Raw genomic sequence first — 18476 nt, 5'->3', positions numbered from 1 at the left:
TAGAGAATGTTCACAGTCACAGTGCATGCTGGGATATCTCTGCCTCCATTGTTCTTTTGCAGGCTCTTTTACCAAGAGGCCAGCCTAAATAACATCCGAGGCTTATGCAGTGCCTGCTAATTCACAATATACTATTAAAAAAAAAGGTAGGAAAGATCATGTTCAGATCATGTCATTCAAAAAACAGGTACCATGGTCTACATAATTACTTTCCAGGACGTTTTCGCTCTACTCAGTTTTGGGCTCCACAATCTCTTTTCCTAGCCTCGAGCTCTCTCCTGTGTTCACATGGAATCTAACACAGGGAGTCTTGTGCAATACATAAAACTCTCTAGAATAGGCAAACTAACAAGCCAGCCTGTTCTTGTTTGACCTTTTCCTAAATGCATTAGAGAAATTACGGGAATATTTGTTCAGGAAACCCAACTATAAATTGTAAAGCAATAAGACAGATGAATTAATACAATTCTGTATCACATGACAAAATATTCACTGACTTAATTCAGCCGAAGTGGTCTGCATTGGATGTTATACAGCTCAGAAGTCTTCTCTCACTTCTCCTCATCTACATATCCTTCAGTTCCTTTCTCCTTGAATAAATCTATAATCGCATCAATGTAATAATATCCAACAATGTATCAACAAATAATATCCTGGAGGAATTCAACAGATCAGGCAACTGTGGAATGAACAGTTAATGTTCCGGGTTTAAGCCCTTCATCAGGACCCTTCTGTTGTCAGACTCATGGAAATGTTGTGGTACTAAAAAAAAAATATGGTTTTGACATGAAATGTCAACTATCCACTTCTCTCCACAAACTCACTGACCCACTGAGTTCTTCCAGCATTTTGTTTGTTGCGCCAGTTTCCAGCATTTGCAATCTCCAATAATATTTTAGTTCATTTATGCATAAAATATATAATTACATTCTTATAAATCTATTATCTACCACTTCACACAATTTAATATAACTAATTTAGTGGTAATTTGTAAATCAATGTCACCTATGATCTCCAAATGTTTGTTGTTCCACCAGTATAAATTCAGAAAAATATGACAATCAAAGCATGTTAACAGATTTTTTGATGTGTTACAAATATCCTATACAATTCCACATTGACCTTTTCTGATTTTATAAAATCTCACCTCAGTATATATATTCTTCAACTGTTTAGATCCACAAAAACTTATTTTATACGAGGTAACATTTTCCACACAGGAGTGTCAGTGTATGACCATTAGCACAAAACTCTGTCAATGCCCATTGGAGCTACTTGCAACCTTCCTCTCATTTACAACTGAAGCACATGTTGTGCCTTTGAGGCTTAGCGTGCTATTGCAAAGTCCATGTCTTTGATATATCACCAAAGACTCCAGCAAAATTTCTACAGATCTAAGAAGAACATTCTGACCAGTTGCATCACCGACAGGCATGGAGCCTCCAATACAGAGGATCAAAACAGACTGCAGAGGGTTCTAGACTCAGCCGGCAACATCATAGACACAACTATCCCCACCATTGAGGACATCTTCAAGGAGCAGTGCCTCAAGAAGGCGACATCCATCACTAAGGACTCTTGCCATCCAGGACATGGCCTCTCTTCATTACTGTCATTGGGAAGGAGGCATAGTATCTGGAAAACCAATACTCAACATTTTAAGAACAGCTTCTTTTCCTCCACCATCAAATTTCTGAATGTCCATGAATAATGCCTTGCCATTCCTCCCTTGCACTATTATTTATTTTTCTTGTAACTTATAGTAATTTGTGTCTTGTTGCTGCCACAAAACAACAAATTAATGATATATGTCAGTGATAATAAACCTGTTTCTGATTCTGATTCTTACCTCGACAATGTCCCAACAGCAGATGCAGTCCGAGGCATGCAGACAAGATGGTGATGATCATCTTTGTGAGTCGTGGGTAGGTGAAGGGAGAACGAGGAATTCGCTCAGAGGCTTTGCCTTGTCTGATGACACACTTCCTTTCAAGATTCTCACAAAAAACCAACTGTGTGCCTGCAGGGGTGACAATCAATAAACTTTGGTCAAGGATTCCAGAGAACAGAAGTGATGGAATCATACAGTAATAAGTTCAAGCAAACTGAACAGCCTTTCAAAGCTGATGCTCATTCACTGAGATCGTGGGTTCATCTACACTGACTCTGCATGCTTGTTCTGCATATCAATCAACAGCAATACCGTGAGGCCCCATGGTACTGTGGTGATTAGCGCAACATTATTACAGCTTGGGGCATCGGAGTTCGGTGTTCATTTCCGGCATCCTCTGTACCTTCCTTCCTGAGTACGCATGGGTTTCTCCCAGGTGCTCCCACTTCCTCCCACAGTCCAACAACATACCAGCTGATAGGTCAATTGACCGTTGTAAATTACCCTGTGATTGGGCTAGGGTTAAATCGGTGCGTTGCTGGCCAGTGAGGCTCATAGGGTCACAAGGGCCTGTTCCGCGCTCTATTTCTAAATAAATAAAAAAATTTAAACTGCCTCTCCTGAACAGTCTGATAGAGCATATCTACATTTTAAAAAATTACTTTCAACTGAAATAGCCAATGCCAGCACTGATACTCCAGTTCCTCCTCATCCTATTCTCTCAGAAGACAGGAGAATGGGGTTGAGAAGGAAAGTAAATCAGACATGATCAAATGCAGCACTTGATGCACTGAATGCCTTCATTGGGCTCCTATATCATATTGTCTTATCTTTCTTCCTCTAGCTCTATCAAAACAATCCTCTAGGGAGTATGAATTTAAGGTGTTTCAAGCAGAGGGGGGATATCAGAGGTAGGTTTTTCTACACAGAGTAGTAGGTGCACGGTATGTACTGTCGGGGGTGGTCTTAGAGGCAGATGTACTATACAGAGCTAAGAAACTTTCAGATGAGCACATCGATGATACAAAAATGGAGGGCTTACATGGGAGGAAAGGATTAGATTGATCTTGGAGTAGATTAAAAGGTCGGCACATCGTGAGCCAGAGGGCTCATACTGTGCTATACTGAACTATGTTCTATTCTCTTCTCCCTCCCTCTGTGTTCTATTACAATATAGTGATACTATTCAAACACTACATTGTCACTGTCCTTTGTATAAAGAAGAATTTTTTTGTTAAATATCTTTCATGTATAATCCTTGTTATGGTCTTTTTCACAATGGGGATGCCCTCTTCGAATCCATGGGAACACTCTCTCCGGATCCATGGGGACATTCTCTCCAGATCCTTGGGGATGCCCTCTCCAGATCCATGGGGACACTCTCGCCGGATCCATGGGAGCACTCTCGCCGGATCCATGGGGATGCCCTCTCCGGATCCTTGGGGATGCCTTCTCTGGATCCTTGGGGATGCCCTCTCCGGATCCATGGGGACATTCTCTCCAGATCCTTGGGAACACCCTCTCCAGATCCATGGGGACATCCTCACTGAGTCCATTCTAACAGAATCTTCCAGAATTTTTAAAACCACTATTACATTGCTGTTCAACCATTTTTCACAAAACGTGAGATCCAGTCTCTGCATCCTCACACTACTGATGTCATCCTTGTAAATCTTCTTCAGTTCCTTTGTACCGTTTGTAAAATACGAGCAAGGTTGCACAAGGAACAGAAGTTCACTACAAATAAGCAGTGAGTTGAGGAATGCCTATGAGAGGGAGGGAATGGCCAACCTTGCATTGGTTTCGACCTAAAATATCAACAATTCATTCCCTACCCCAGCCATGCCTCACCAACCACTACTGACTACCACCCGTCCCCTACCCACCATCTCTCTTCTCTCCCAGCTCTTCTATTGTGGCGGTAGATAATTTTAAAAAAATAGAAGCCTTGTGTGAATAAAGTGTGCAAGGCCTGCTTACAAGAAAATTGTGTGCGAAGCAAGCATTTCCTCCAACAACTAAACACCGGCTTATTGAACCACCTTGAGATCCATAGCACTCCCTAATCTACTGGGCTTTATGTGTAAAATAACCATCTTCCTTCATGGTGATACAAGTGTTAAATGCAGAGACAGCAGGGATGGGTAAAGCACGGAAAGCACCAATTAACAAGTAGAGACCAGAATAAGACAACTTTCATACCTTGAGATAAGGATGGAATAAGTGTGTAGATTGTTTTAATAACAGGATATACGGGGCATTTATTGTAAGTTACAGAGAAATATAGACTGGAAACAGCCAATCACCCATTGTTACACCATTCCTATAACTTTTAAGTCCTACACCAGCGGCTACTTCCCTTCTTGAGCAAACCTCCACAACCACAATCACTACCTCAGTATAGCCTCGCTATGGCCACTTCGCGTTACAATGCACTTTTTTGTTCAAATTGTGTTCATTCTTGTATAATTGTGTGTGATTTATTTTTAATTTATGATTTCTTGTGAATGTACTGTCTCTGATCCTCCATCCCTGTGATGCCACTGTAAGTTTTTCAATACACCTGTACAAAAGTGTACATATGATAATAAATTCAAAGTTGACTTTTAACCTCCCCTCAATTGCCCCCAGATTCTCCTATTCATCTCTGACACAGGTGTGATTTACAGAAACCAGTCAGCTTAAAAACCTCCATATTATTAGTATGCAGGACAAATCCAGAGCAGCCCAAAGAAATAGAGAACAAAGGCAGCACCCAAGTTCAGATTCGAACCCAGATCACTGCAGCTGTGAGGTGGGTAGCATTACAGCACTGACTAATTACTTACAAACCTGTCCAAGTTAACTCCTCTGCCATAGTGACCTTTCTGAAGCAGTTAAGCAGATATGAACTGCCTCCCCATGTTAGACTCAGGGAATATCTGTCAACACTCAAGCACCAACGGAACAATAGCTGGGGGTGGTAATGAGGTGAGAGGCAAGTATTCCTTTGACCTTGGTTGCAAGTCAAGGACCCCTCCAGAACAATGCAGAGCCAGGATATTAAGAACAGAATCATTCTCACTGTTCACACATTTGAAAAGGAAGGGACATAACAGGAAATATGGTAGACATCTTCCCGCATTATGATTACTGTCAGCACGGCACTACAGTTCAGCAATCAACACCATTGTTCCATCCAGGCTCGACAAGAAGCTCAGGGACCTCAGCCTTGACCCCGCCTTGTGCAGCTGGATCCTGGACTCCCTGTCAGATCGCCAGTAGGTGGTAAGAATGGGATCCCTCACCTCCAACCCTCTGACTCTCAATACAGGAGCCCTTCAGGCTGCAAACTGAGTCCCCTCCTTTACTCCCTGTATACCCATGACTGTATTGTCACCCACAGCTCCAATCTGCTAATTAAATTTGCCGACGACACTACATTGATTTGCCTTAACTCAAACAATAACGAGGTGGCCTACAGGGAAGAAGTCATCTCTCTGACACAGTGGTGTCAAGAAAACAACCTCTCCCTCAAAGTCGCAAAAACAAAGGAGCTGGTTGTGGATTACAGGAGGAATAGAGACGGGCTAACCCCGATTGATATCAATGAATCTGGAATTGAGAGGGTAAACAGCTTTAAGTTCCTCGGCATCCACATCACCGAAAACCTGACGTGGCCTGCACACACCAGCTGTGTGGTGAAAAAGGCACAACAGCGCCTCTTTCACCTCAGACGGTTGAGGAAGTTTGGTATGGGGCCCCAAATCCTAAGAACTTTCTACAGGGGCACAATTGAAAGCATCCTGACTGGCTGCATCACTGCCTGGTATGGGAACTGTACTTCCCTTAATCGCAGGACTCTGCAGAGAGTGGTGCGGACAGCCCAGCGCATCTGTAGCTGTGAACTTCCCATGATTCAGGACATTTGCAAGGACAGGTGTGTAAAAAGGGCCCGTAGGATCGTTGGGACCCAAGTCATCCCAACCATAATCTATTCCAGCTTGTACCATCCGGGAAACAATACTGCAGCACAAAAACCAGGACCGGCAGTCTCCGGGACAGCTTCTTCCACCAGGCCAACAGACTGATGAACTCACGCTGATTTGCACGTACTCTATATTACATTGACTGTTCTATTTATTATAAATTATTATAAATTACTATGATTGCACATGGCACATTTGGATGGAGACGTAACATAAGATTTTTACTCCTCAGACAGACAGACATACTTTATTGATCCCAAGGGAAACTGGGTTTCGTTACAGTCACACCAACCAAGAATAGTGCAGAAATAAAGCAATATAAAAAAAAAGTAATTAAATAATAATAAGTAAATTATGCCAAGTGGAAATAAGTCCAGGACCAGCCTACTGGCTCAGGGTGTCTGACACTCCAAGGGAGGAGTTGTAAAGTTTGATGGCCACAGGTAGGAATGACTTCCTATGATGCTCAGTGTTGCATCTTGGTGGAATGAGTCTCTGGCTGAATGTACTCCTGTGCCTAACCAGTACATTATGGAGTGGATGGGAGACATTGTCCAAGTTGGCATGCAACTTGGACAGCATCCTCTTTTCAGACACCACCGTCAGAGAGTCCAGTTCCACCCCCACAACATCACTGGCATTATGAATGAGTTTGTTGATTCTGTTGGTGTCTGCTACCCTCAGCCTGCTACCCCAGCACACAACACCAAACATGAAAGCAAAGGCCACCACAGACTCGTAGAACATCTTCAGCATCGTCCGGCAGATGTTAAAGGACCTCAGTCTCCTCAGGAAGTAGAGACAGCTCTGACCCTTCTTGTAGACAGCCTCAGTGTTCTTTGACCAGTCCAGTTTATTGTCAATTCTTATCCCCAGGTATTTGTAATCATCCACCATGTCCACACTGACCCCTTGGATGGAAACAGGGGTCACCAGTGCCTTAGCCCTCCTCAGGTCCACCACCAGCTCCTTAGTCTTTTTCACATTAAGCTGCAGATGATTCTGCTCACACCATGTGACGAATTTTCCCACCGTGGCCCTGTACTCAGCCTCATCTCCCTTGCTGATGCATCCAACTATGGCAGAGTCATCAGAAAACTTCTGAAGATAGCAAGACTCTGTGCAGTAGTTGAAGTCCGAGGTGTAGATGGTGAAGAGAAAGGGAGACAGGACAGTCCCCTGTGGAGCCCCAGTGCTGCTGACCACTCTGTCTGACACACAGTGTTGCAAGCACACGTACTGTGGTCTGCCAGTCAGGTAATCAATAATCCATGACACCAGGGAAGCATCCACCTGCATCACTGTCAGCTTCTCACCCAGCAGAGCAGGGCGGATGATGTTGAACGCACTGGAGAAGTCAAAAAACATGACCCTCACAGTGCTCGCCGGCTTGTCCAGCTGGGCGTAGACACGTATGTGTATGTGAAGGATGTAAAAGTAAAGTCAATTCAATTCAAACTGTGTTGTGATAGCAGAGTGAGACAACTGTGATGTGCAATTCTTCACTCAGAGCTGCAGGTGTGGAAAGATCTGCCGGGGAAGTGGTGGATGAGGGTTCAATTGTAACATTTCAGAGAAGTTGGAAATCGTAGCTGGATGGGAAGTGTTTGCAGAGATATAGTCCCGGTGCAGGAAGATGGGACTAGGTTGAAGATCAGATCAGTAAGGGTTCGATGGGCTGAAAGGCCTGTTTCTGTGCTGTAGTACTCTATCACTGTTTTACACAGGCTTAAGTGTGACTGCTTGTAGAGAAAGCAGATAAAACTGAATGTGCTGATCATGTTGACTGTAGCCACCCAGGTAGAGAGGAACAGCTGGCGTTCAGTGCGCTAAGTTTGGTCATTTCCAATCTTGTGATGTTGGGAGGTACTGAGCGACAGGTGCCAAAACACTTGGCACTCCACTCCATTGATGGACCAAGATCAGCTAGACATGGACCGAGAGTCAGTCCCCAGCCATCTGAATGGGAACGCCCCAGCTTGGAGGGTAGGACGGGGAAGTTAAATTTAGGTTTACGTGAAAAGGTACTATGATGGAAAACACAGTAAACGCACTCCTTACACACACACACACACACACACACACACACACACACACACACACACACACACACACACACACACACACACACACACACACACACACACACACACACACACACACACACACACACACACACACACACACACACCATTCTGCCGTCATCGTGCTGAGTGTATGCACTTCAATGCCTTGCCCAGTATATTCTCATGACAGGTCCTAAACCTAGCTGATGTGCTTGGGTTGGCATAGTGAGGCAGCAACTCTGCTCATGACACCACTGAAGCTGGATCTCAATCTAATAGGAAATCACTGCGCTGAAGTCACCAGAGTCTTTCTCTCTTTGCATTGTTGTTCCAAATGCAACACATCCCTGCTCTGAGTTCTTTGCGCTCATATTTGAATAGTAAAACACCCTGAGCGAGGCAGCAACTCAGTGTATAAAAACATGCAGACATAGTCAAGAGGTACAGTTGTTGTTCAGCCCAAACATTAGAATGGGAAAGAAATGTGACTGAAGTGACTTTGACCTTGTAATGACTGTTGCTACCAGACAGGAAGGTTTGAGTGTCTCAGAAACTGCTAACCTCCTGGGATTTTCACGCACAGCAGCCTCTAGAGCTTACACTGAATGGTGCAAAACACAAAAAGAAACATCCAGTGAGCATGAGTGCTGTGGGTGGAATTGCCTTGTTTATGAGAGAGGTCGGGGGGGGGGGGGGGAGAATGGCCAAATTGGTTGACAGGAAGGCAACTGTAACTCAAACTAACCACACACCACAACAATAGTGTATAGAAAAGCATCTCTGAATGCACGGTATGTCAAACCTGGAAGTGCATGGGCTGCAGCAGTGGAAGACTGGAAGATCACGAGCATACATTCTGTGGCCACTTTGTTAAGTACAGGAGGTACCTAATAAATTGGCCACTAAGTGCATGTGAAATAATAAACCAATTCCAAATTCAACCCATGACAACCAGGCAAAAGTTTCGGCTCTTCTGTGAGACAATGCAGGCTGGTTTTTCATGTGCACTGAGCTGACAGTAAGAGTGAAAACCACATCCAGGAGGGTAGATGTGGCCGTGCAACTCTTCCTCAGTGGGACGCTACCTACCATCCACGTACTTTAGGTTTATATTCAACTACACCGTATTCATGGCAACGGAAAGCAAATTGCATTTTGGCTGATTAGAAATGAGCCTTTGATAAGACTGTATTCTCTTAAACAAAGAATCCTTTTTGGCATTGAGTGTAATGCTAAGATTTTATTCTAAAAATATAAATCACCGAATGCCTGTCCTGATTTAACGTCAACCCATAACAATTTTTATTGATGCACCATAGAAAGTACTTGGATGACTCACAGCTTGGTATGGCAACTGCTCTGCCCACGACTGAAAGAAACCACAGAGACTCGTGGACATACCTCAGCACATCACAGACTCTGCCTCCACGGACCTCCACTCATGACCCTATACTTCTTGCTGCCTTGGTAAAGCAGCCTGCATAAGGAAAGACCCCACAGAGCCTGAACATTCCCTCTTTTCCCTTCTCCCACAGGACAGAAGATATAGAAGCCTGGAAGTACGCACCAGCAAGCTCAAGGACATCTTCTATCCAACTGTTATCAGACTCTTGAATGGACCTCTTGTATGATCAGATGGATTTGTGACCTTACTGTCTACCGCACTATGAGCTTGTGTTTTATCGTTCACTTGCACTGCACTTTCTCTGTCACTTTTACAGTTTATTCTGCATTGTTATTGTTTTATGTCAAGGAACATGGAACAACTTATCTGTATGAACAGTATGCAAGACAAGCTTTTCAGTGTACCTTGGTACATTTAACAATAATAAATCAATACTTAATCTGATTTGCTGGAGGAATTCAGCAGCTCTTACAGCATCTGTGGATGGCACTTCGCCCTGTCCGCCACAAAATGCAGGATCTTCTAGTGGTCACCCATTTCAATTCAGCTTGCCATTCCCACACAGACATTCACATCCACAGCCTCCTCTACTGATATGATGAGACCAAACTCAGGTTGAAGGAGCAACACATCATATTTCATCTGGGTTGCCTTCAGCATGATAGCATGAAGATTGATTGCTCTAACTTCTTGTGATTATTCTTCCCTTCTTGCTTTTTTTCTATTTCTCATTCTGGTTATCCTCTCACTTCTTCTCTTACCCTCTCCTGCCAATCTCCTCCCTCTTGTACCTCCTCCTCTTTCTCTTCCTTCCATGTCCCACTGTCCACTCCTATTAGCTTCCTTTATCTTCAGCTCTTTCCCTCTTCCACCTATCACATCCAAGCTTCTTACTTTGTTCACTCTCCCCATCCACCCACCTTCTCCCTTCTCACCTATTACCTTGCCTGCTTGTATTCCTACTGCTCCCCTACCCCCTTATTGTGGCTTAGGCTCCCTCTCTTTCCAGTCCCAATAAAAGGTCTTCATCTGAAAACATTGACTGTTTATTCCCCTCCATAGATGCTGCCTGACTTGCTAAGTACCTCCAGCATTTTGTAAGTGTAGCTCAAGACATCCAGGATCCTCAGAATCCTATGGATGGAAATGGTCAGTTGATGTCTTAAGTCGAGATCCCTCACCTGGTATCAAGTCACGGAGGTAAGAGAACTGACAAACGATAGGTGGATCCAGGTGAGGAATGGTTCATTGGCAAATGGAGCCAGGTGGGGAAGGAAGAGTGAAGATTGCAACGGAGGCTGGGTGGAGGCAACATAGTGCTACCAATGACAGAATCTCATGATATTGGAAGGGAGAGCATGGAACCACCCCTGCCCCACTCTTTCAACCTAGATGAAGACTCTGTCCCCAGAGAAGCTGCCTGACCAACTGAATTCCTCCAGTCGTTCATTTTTTTTTCCAGATATCAGTATCAGCAGTCTCTCGTGCTTCTGCAATTACATTCTGCCACTGATGAAAATTTCCTTTCAGCAATAGGGCAGGAAAGAAAAGGATCCTCATAAATATCCAACTCTGACTTAAGGAAGTGGTTTCCATGACAATGGCTGAATGAATCCCAAATTGGTGCCATGAGGTGGAACTAAGTCACTGAGATGGGTGAACCTCACGTGTTTTGTCCTCAGCGCACCCTACAGCCAGCTCCACACTTTAATTTGACCATTCATGGAGTCATAGGGAATGGGACTGGCTCTTCAGCCCACCACATTCATGCCAACCAAGATGCCACTGAACCTAGTCTCATTTGTCTGTGTCTGACCCATATTCCTTTAAAAATTTCCTATCCACCCACGCAACACTACATGAGTCACAAAGTTCATGAGTCTCCAGGACAATGGAGAGCAGATGATTGGTACAGACATAAATTCCAATTATGATTGTTTGAATTGGGTTCTTTGATTCCAGATGAGCACCATTTGAGTCTGGGATGAATCACACTGGTGACAAGGTTGCTCTTTTACACACAGAAAAGGAAATGCAATTTCCAAACAAACCAAGGGGGTTTGTGTGCAAATTACAGCCCTGACATAGTATTTGTTCTGAATAAAACCACCAACGGTGGCTGCAAAATTCAGCTTTTAGAAATTGCATGGATACTGTATAGAGTCTTGAAGATAATGGGTGGCTGGAGGATTCCCCACATATTAAAAATCCTAGGCTACATACAATTCTACTATCAAGGACATCCTCAAAAGGCAGTGCCCCAAGAAGGTACCATTCATCATTTTGGAACTCACCATCTGGGACATCCACTTTTCTCATTACTACTACCAGGGAGGAGGTGCGAGTCTGCAGACACATGCTCAATGTCTAAGGAACAGCTTCTTCCCCTCTGCCATCAGCCATCACATTCCTGAAAGGTCCATGAACATGACCTCACTGTTCCACTTCTATAAATTTTTACAGATTTATTTTTCTTTTTTACTGTAACTGACAGTAATTTTATTTTATTTCTTGCACCCTGACTGACTCCTTCAACCAATTGCAGATGGAGCTGGAATATCCTCACATAAGTACACAATATGAGGACTCTTTAAAAGTATGTCATCACAGCAAATATATGGACCTACGGACTCACTTTCATGGATTCTACAACTCATGTTCTCGAAAGTTATGGCTTATTCATTTTTTATTATTACTTTGTTTATTCTCTCTCTTTCTTTGTATTTGCACAGTTTGTTCTCTTTTATACATTGATTGGCTGTCCATCTTTACTGTGTGTGGTTTTTCATTGATCCTATTGTGTTTCTTTGTACTTAATGTGAATGCCCGCAAGAAAATGTTCATATATATGTACCGGTACTTTGATAATAAATTTATCTTGAACGTTGAACTCTGAAATCAGCACTACAATTTTAATCTCCACACCAAGTCAGGATTCAAGCATTCCTTGTGGACATGGGCACAGACTTCAGTGCTAAACTCCATTAGTGAAGGTGGTATCTTACAAATGAAATACTGAGGGATTTAGCCTAATATATCACAGGCACATCCCTGCCCATCATCTGTAGTATCTACTGGAGGCACTGCCTGAAGAAGGCAACATCTTTCATCGAAGATCCCCGCCATCTGGTCTTTGCCATCTTCTCACAGCTGCCAGCAGGAGGAGAAACAGAATCAGAAACAGCTTTAATATCACTGGCATATGTTGTGAAATTAGCTGTTTTGTGGAAGCAGTACACTGCAATACATAACAATAAACATTATAAATTGCAATAAGAATGTTATATAACAAAAGAAAATTAAATTAAGTAAGTAGTGCAAAAAGAGAGGAAAAAAACCTGAGGCAGCGTTCATGGGTTCGTTGTCCATTCAGAAATCTGATGGCAGAGGGGAAGAAGCTGTTCCAGAAATGTTGAGTGTGTGTCTTCAGGCTCCTGTACCTCCTTCCTTGATTGTAGCAATAAGAAGAAGGCATATCCTATGTGACGGGAGTCTTAATGATGGACGTCATCTATCTGAATCAATGTCTTTCGAATGTGTCCTGGATGTTGGGTATCCTAGTGCCCATGATGAAGCAGGCTGAGTTGACAACTTCCTGCAGCTGTTTCCAATCCTGTGCAGTGGCCCCTTCATACCACACGGTGATGCAACCAGTTAGAATGCTCTCCACGGTACATGTATAAATTTGTGAGTGCCTTTAGTGACATAAAAATTTTCCTCAAACTCCCAACCAAATACAGCTTCTTTCACACCTTCTTTATAACTCCAATAATATGTTGGGCCCAGGATACATCCTCAGAGATGTTGACACCCAGGAACTTGAAATTGCTCACCCTTTCCAGTTCTGATCCCTTGACAAGCACTGGTCTATGTTTCTATGTCTTCCCCTTGCTGAAGTCTGCAATCAATTCCTTGGTCTACTGACGTTGAGTGCAAGGTTGTTGCTGCAACGCCACTCAACCAGCTATCTCACTCCTGTACACCTCCCCATCACCACCTAGAATTCTGCCAACAATAGTTCTGTTGTTGGCAAATTTATAGATGGTGTTTGAGCAATGCTTAGCCACACAATTGTGGGTGAAAAGAGAGTACAGCAAAAGGCTAAGCACGCATCTTGAGGTACACCAGTAATTATTGTCAGCAAGGAGGAGATGTTATTTCACATCCACAGACTGTGGCCACCCGGTGAGGAAGTCAAGGATCCAGCTGCAGAGGAAGGTGCAGAGGCCCAGGCTTTGGAGCTTGAAGCCCAAAATCCCACTCATCTAGATACAAGAACCATTACTTCCCTTCAACCATTCCATTCCTAAAACCAAGCTATACAACCCTAATCACTACCTCGGTTTACCAATACCATAACTCAACATCATCCCTACGTCCAATCACAAACAAGAGAAAACCTGCAGATGCTGGAAATCCAAGCAACACACACAAAATGCTGGAGGAACTCAGCAGGCCAGGCAGCATGGAAAAGAGTATGGTCGACATTTCGGGCCGAGACCCTTCATCAGGATTCTTCGCCACTTTGTGCCATGTTGTTTGACATGGGAGATCACAGTCTATGACCATGATTTTTCTTGGCAAATTCTACAGACGTGGTTTGCATTGCCTTCTTCTGGGCGGTGTCTTTACAAGACGGGTGACCCCAGCCATTATCAATACTCTTCAGAGATTGTCTGCCAGGTGTCAATAGTTGTATAAAACAACCACCTACCAACTGTTCCCATGGCTTAATGCGACCCTGACTGGAGGGGGTTGGGGGAGCTAACCAGGTGTTATACTTTGCCCGAGGGTGATCTGCAGGCTAGCGAAGGGAAGGATTGCCTTACACCTTCCTTGGTGGAGACGTATCTCCACCCCTCCACCTGCAGCGCCGTAACTACTTTGCAGAATAGACATTTTTTGTTCTAATTCTATTCTTTCTCATATAATTTTGTATACTTTATGTTGTTAATGTATTTCTGATGCTATGTACCTGTGATGCCTCTGCTTGGTTTTACATTGCAGCTATACATAGATGCACTTATGCATAAGACAATGAACTCAACCTCGACTTTTAAATGGCACACTAGTTTAAAGTCAAAGTCAATGCCCTGGCCATCAGTTATTTTTCAAATAAATCCAACACAGCAAAATAACCTGCTATTTAGATCACCGCAGAATGTGAGACATTGCGTGGTAGCGTTGAGACTACACAACTATCATTACGATGCAGCTGCTGTGGTTTCTGGTTGCTTGCCAATTTGTTGACTGAAACGTCCCTGGGATGGGCAGGGCTGAACAGCAAACAGTCTGAAATTGATGCATATGCACAGTATGTGCTAAGAGGGGCAGACATTATTGGGTTACATGTGAAACACACAGCCAAAAACCAGGAGATCAGCTTTTGCACCAAATCAGAAAGCAGTCAAGCAGCTTCTATGGAAAGGATATTGGACTGAGGACAGTATAGCTGGAGAGACCCTTTGGCCCACAATGTCTACAGTGAATATGACGCTGAATTAAACTAAATCTCTTCTGCCTGCGCATGATCCATTATCTCTCTGCATATTCATATGTCTGTCTAAAGCCTCTTAAACACCACTCTCATTTCTGCCTCCACCCCTTCTGCGGCAGCCTGGTCCAAGCATTCACAACTCTACATGTAAAATCATTGCCCTGTACATCTCCTTTACACTTTCCTCTCTCACCTTAAACTCATGTCCTCTGGCATTTGACATGTTTACCCGAGGCGTCTCATAATCTTACAAACATTTGTCAGGTCTCCCCTCAACATCCGACTCTCCAGAGAAAACAACCCAAATTTGTCCAATCTCCTTTCAGCAGATACCCTCCTCAAATCAAGAGAACCTCTTCTGCACCCTTTCCAAAAGCATGCCATCCTTTCTTTAATGGAGCAACCAGAATAGAATGCAATACACCAGGTGCAGCCAAACCAGCATTTTATAAAGCTGCAATATAATTTCCCGACCCTTAAACTCACTGTCTCAACTAGTAAAGGCAAGCATGCCATGTGGCTTGTTCACTACCCCATCAACTCGTGCGGCCACTTTCAGGGAGTTGTTGGCTTGTACCTTAGGGTCCCCCTGTATATCAAGGCTCCTGCTGCCAACTGTGTACTTTCCTTTGACAGGTTAATTTCCCTCTGCCATTTCTCACAACATATCTGATCTATTTCTCTCTCTATCCTTTGGCAATCTTTCACACTACCTACACAATGCCAACAACCTTTGGGGAAAAGGAACAAAATGTGCAGACCTCACTGTATTTCAGTAAGTTACTAAAGACATTAACTGCAAAGAATCAAGTAGAGTCTAAAATGCCAGTTCTTTGAAAGACCTCTGGACTTTACTAGCAAGCCCCTGTTTACCCCTAGTCACTTGTTTCCCTTCAAGCATATACCCAAAAACCCTGTGATGCTTCCTAAGGATTCTGACACCACTGTTCTTTCAACCTTGTCAATCAGGATTGCACCTAAGCGCTTTGTGAAGTAATTTCTCCCTTGCTATTGATCCATGTGGAGAGCCAGCTGTTCATTCATGACCATTCCTAATGGCTGTAGTTTGCAGGAAGACCATCAAACATACTCTTGTATTGAAAAGGGAGACAGAAAGACGGAGAGAGGGAAAAATACATTTATAGATTGACACAAGAGACTGCAGCTGCTTTAAATTTGCAACATCATGCTTAACCCTGGAACTCAGCAGGTCAGGCAGTATCTGTGGACAGAAATGGGCAGTCAGCACTTCAGGTCAAGATTGGCAAGAAGAATTCTCACAATTCCAGCCCAGTCCAGATGAAAAGTCTTGACTCGAGCCCTCAAAGGTCCTTTTCTCTTCACAGATGCTGCCTGACCTGCTTTGTTTTGTGTGCTGCTCTGCATTTATATAGCTCCCCTTTCAAACCCCAAAACATCACAAAGCAGTTTACACCCAGTGCAATACATAGAAGTGGAAACACCATGCAATATTGTATTGTCAAAGAAATCAAAATTCAGATATAACTTAGACTGAATGCCTTCAAAGCAGAAAAAAATTCCCAAAACATTCCTGGGAGGTAGACAGATTACCTTAATGAAAGAGGCAAGGGGAGCAAATGAAACCAATTCTGAGCAGTGTTAGGGTTAATGTTAGGGTTAATTCGAGACTGCCATTACAGGTCAGGAGTGGCTCACGTAATGAGAGGGAGGGGGGAGCGAAACTAGGGACCCCGCTACATCGAAACTACCAGTGTCACGCGATTCAGTAAACAAAAGAAACAGGTAACTCGTGAGCATATGGCTGCGGGCCAATAAGATGGACACAAGTGCCCGATATTACCTAATATGTAGCGGGGGGTTGTGCTGGGGGGAAAATGGATATAAATAAGAGCAGATTGTAAGGGGAGGTCGGAACGCGCCTTCTCCAGCGACTCCGTCGATTCGCTGTACCAGTTACGGATTCTGCAATAAACCCAAGTTTTGTAATATTCCGGTGTTGGTTGTCTCTCTTCCTAAACGAACACAGGGCAGAATTTCAAGCCCAACATTTGGTGACCCCGACGTGGGGAGGGAGAGACAACACAGGCTCGCGGGTCCGACAGCAGACAACTTGCGGCCGCAAGCTCGACTAAGGTCAGGAAGTGCCTGTTATATCGAAGACTTCCACTAGATAGTTAAATCACTGAGTTAGATCTTGTCTGCTGACGGATCCTCACCAACCCCAAATTACCCTGGGAGAGATCATTCCCGGTGCAGAATCGTGACTGGTAAGTACTAACTCTTATCTGTTTTTAGGAAGATCCTCCACCCGTGGAAAAGTCTTCTGAGTGAGGGTACCCGCCGCCCACGATGGGCATAAAAGTCTCAGGAGTGAGGAGGAGAAGAGAAAGTGTTCCGCGGTACACCTTAGTGCACGGGGATATTGACGGCGCCTACCTTAGACTGGTTGTTAAGAGGAGAAATCTCCCACGCGAAGGTCAGGTTTTGAAAGGCGACCGTCCCACATTTGATCCTCTCTGTGTACTAGGGAGCCATGGAGCACTTCAATTTCGAGTTACCAAAACTCAGACATTTGTGTGTTGAGTAACAGAGTATATGAGAGTTTTTAGAAATATGGTAAAATTGATAACTGTGCGAGTTCAATAATCTAACAGTGAGCAGCCGCATGGGTCGGACACCATCAAGGTAGGAGTGGAAGTGTTCCTCCAAGGCCCGGGGAAGCTCACCTGGAACGGAAAACGGTGGCATGGTCCATACCCTGTCACCGAGGTCTCCAACAGGGCATTAAAAGGTAAGAAGGGAGGGGGACAATAACTGGCATCATTTTCTACTGGCCGAATAAGACCTTTGGTAAGTGGGGAGCGTTTCTGGGACAGTCGGCTCTAGGACTGTCTATTTCAATTGCTATCTTTATCACGTGTGGTTGTTGTTGCGGGACTATGGATCGAGCCTTGACCGGAAAGGATGGACCTGCACCGGCGTACCAGGCACCCTTGTTCCCGGTGGAAGGGGAGGACACGGCCCTCCCGGAAAGCGGACGCGCTATGGGAGGACATGGACTGAAATGGACCATGGCAAGGGGGGGATTGTGAATTTGTTCTTGAATAAGTTTTCTGAAATGTTGCATGCTACTTGTAAAAATTGCGGATGTTTAGGGAACCCCTACCCATATTTTGTGACCCTAGGTCAGACAAATCAGGATAAGCAAATAGGGAGGACACGCCAAAGAGTGCCGGGGGACGCTCACCTCCCTGCCTGATCCCGGCAGCCGCGGAAAAGCTTGTAAGGGGTGTGGCCTCTGGGAGGCCAAGGGAGGGAGTGTTAGGGTTAATGTTAGGGTTAATTCGAGACTGCCATTACAGGTCAGGAGTGGCTCACGTAATGAGAGGGAGGGGGGAGCGAAACTAGGGACCCCGCTACATCGAAACTACCAGTGTCACGCGATTCAGTAAACAAAAGAAACAGGTAACTCGTGAGCATATGGCTGCGGGCCAATAAGATGGACACAAGTGCCCGATATTACCTAATATGTAGCGGGGGGTTGTGCTGGGGGGAAAATGGATATAAATAAGAGTAGATTGTAAGGGGAGGTCGGAACGCGCCTTCTCCAGCGACTCCGTCGATTCGCTGTACCAGTTACGGATTCTGCAATAAACCCAAGTTTTGT

General features: G+C 44.3%; 1 protein-coding gene across 3 annotated transcripts in view; it reads right to left on the bottom strand.

The window, feature by feature from the left end:
- The window catches only part of cd276 (CD276 molecule), a 455194-nt gene that overhangs the window by 378919 nt on the left and 57799 nt on the right, over positions 1–18476 (bottom strand). For all 3 annotated transcript variants that reach the window (XM_073025039.1, XM_073025041.1, XM_073025038.1), the window contains exon 2: positions 1850–2020. In XM_073025039.1, coding sequence (XP_072881140.1) covers positions 1850–1910 — 61 coding nt within the window. In that variant the 5' untranslated portion in view covers positions 1911–2020. The remainder of the gene's footprint in view (positions 1–1849; positions 2021–18476) is intronic.

The sequence above is a fragment of the Hemitrygon akajei genome, chromosome 21 (assembly GCF_048418815.1).
Source record: "Hemitrygon akajei chromosome 21, sHemAka1.3, whole genome shotgun sequence".
Taxonomy (NCBI): domain Eukaryota; kingdom Metazoa; phylum Chordata; class Chondrichthyes; order Myliobatiformes; family Dasyatidae; genus Hemitrygon; species Hemitrygon akajei.
This window is presented reverse-complemented; position numbering and strand designations above follow the sequence as displayed.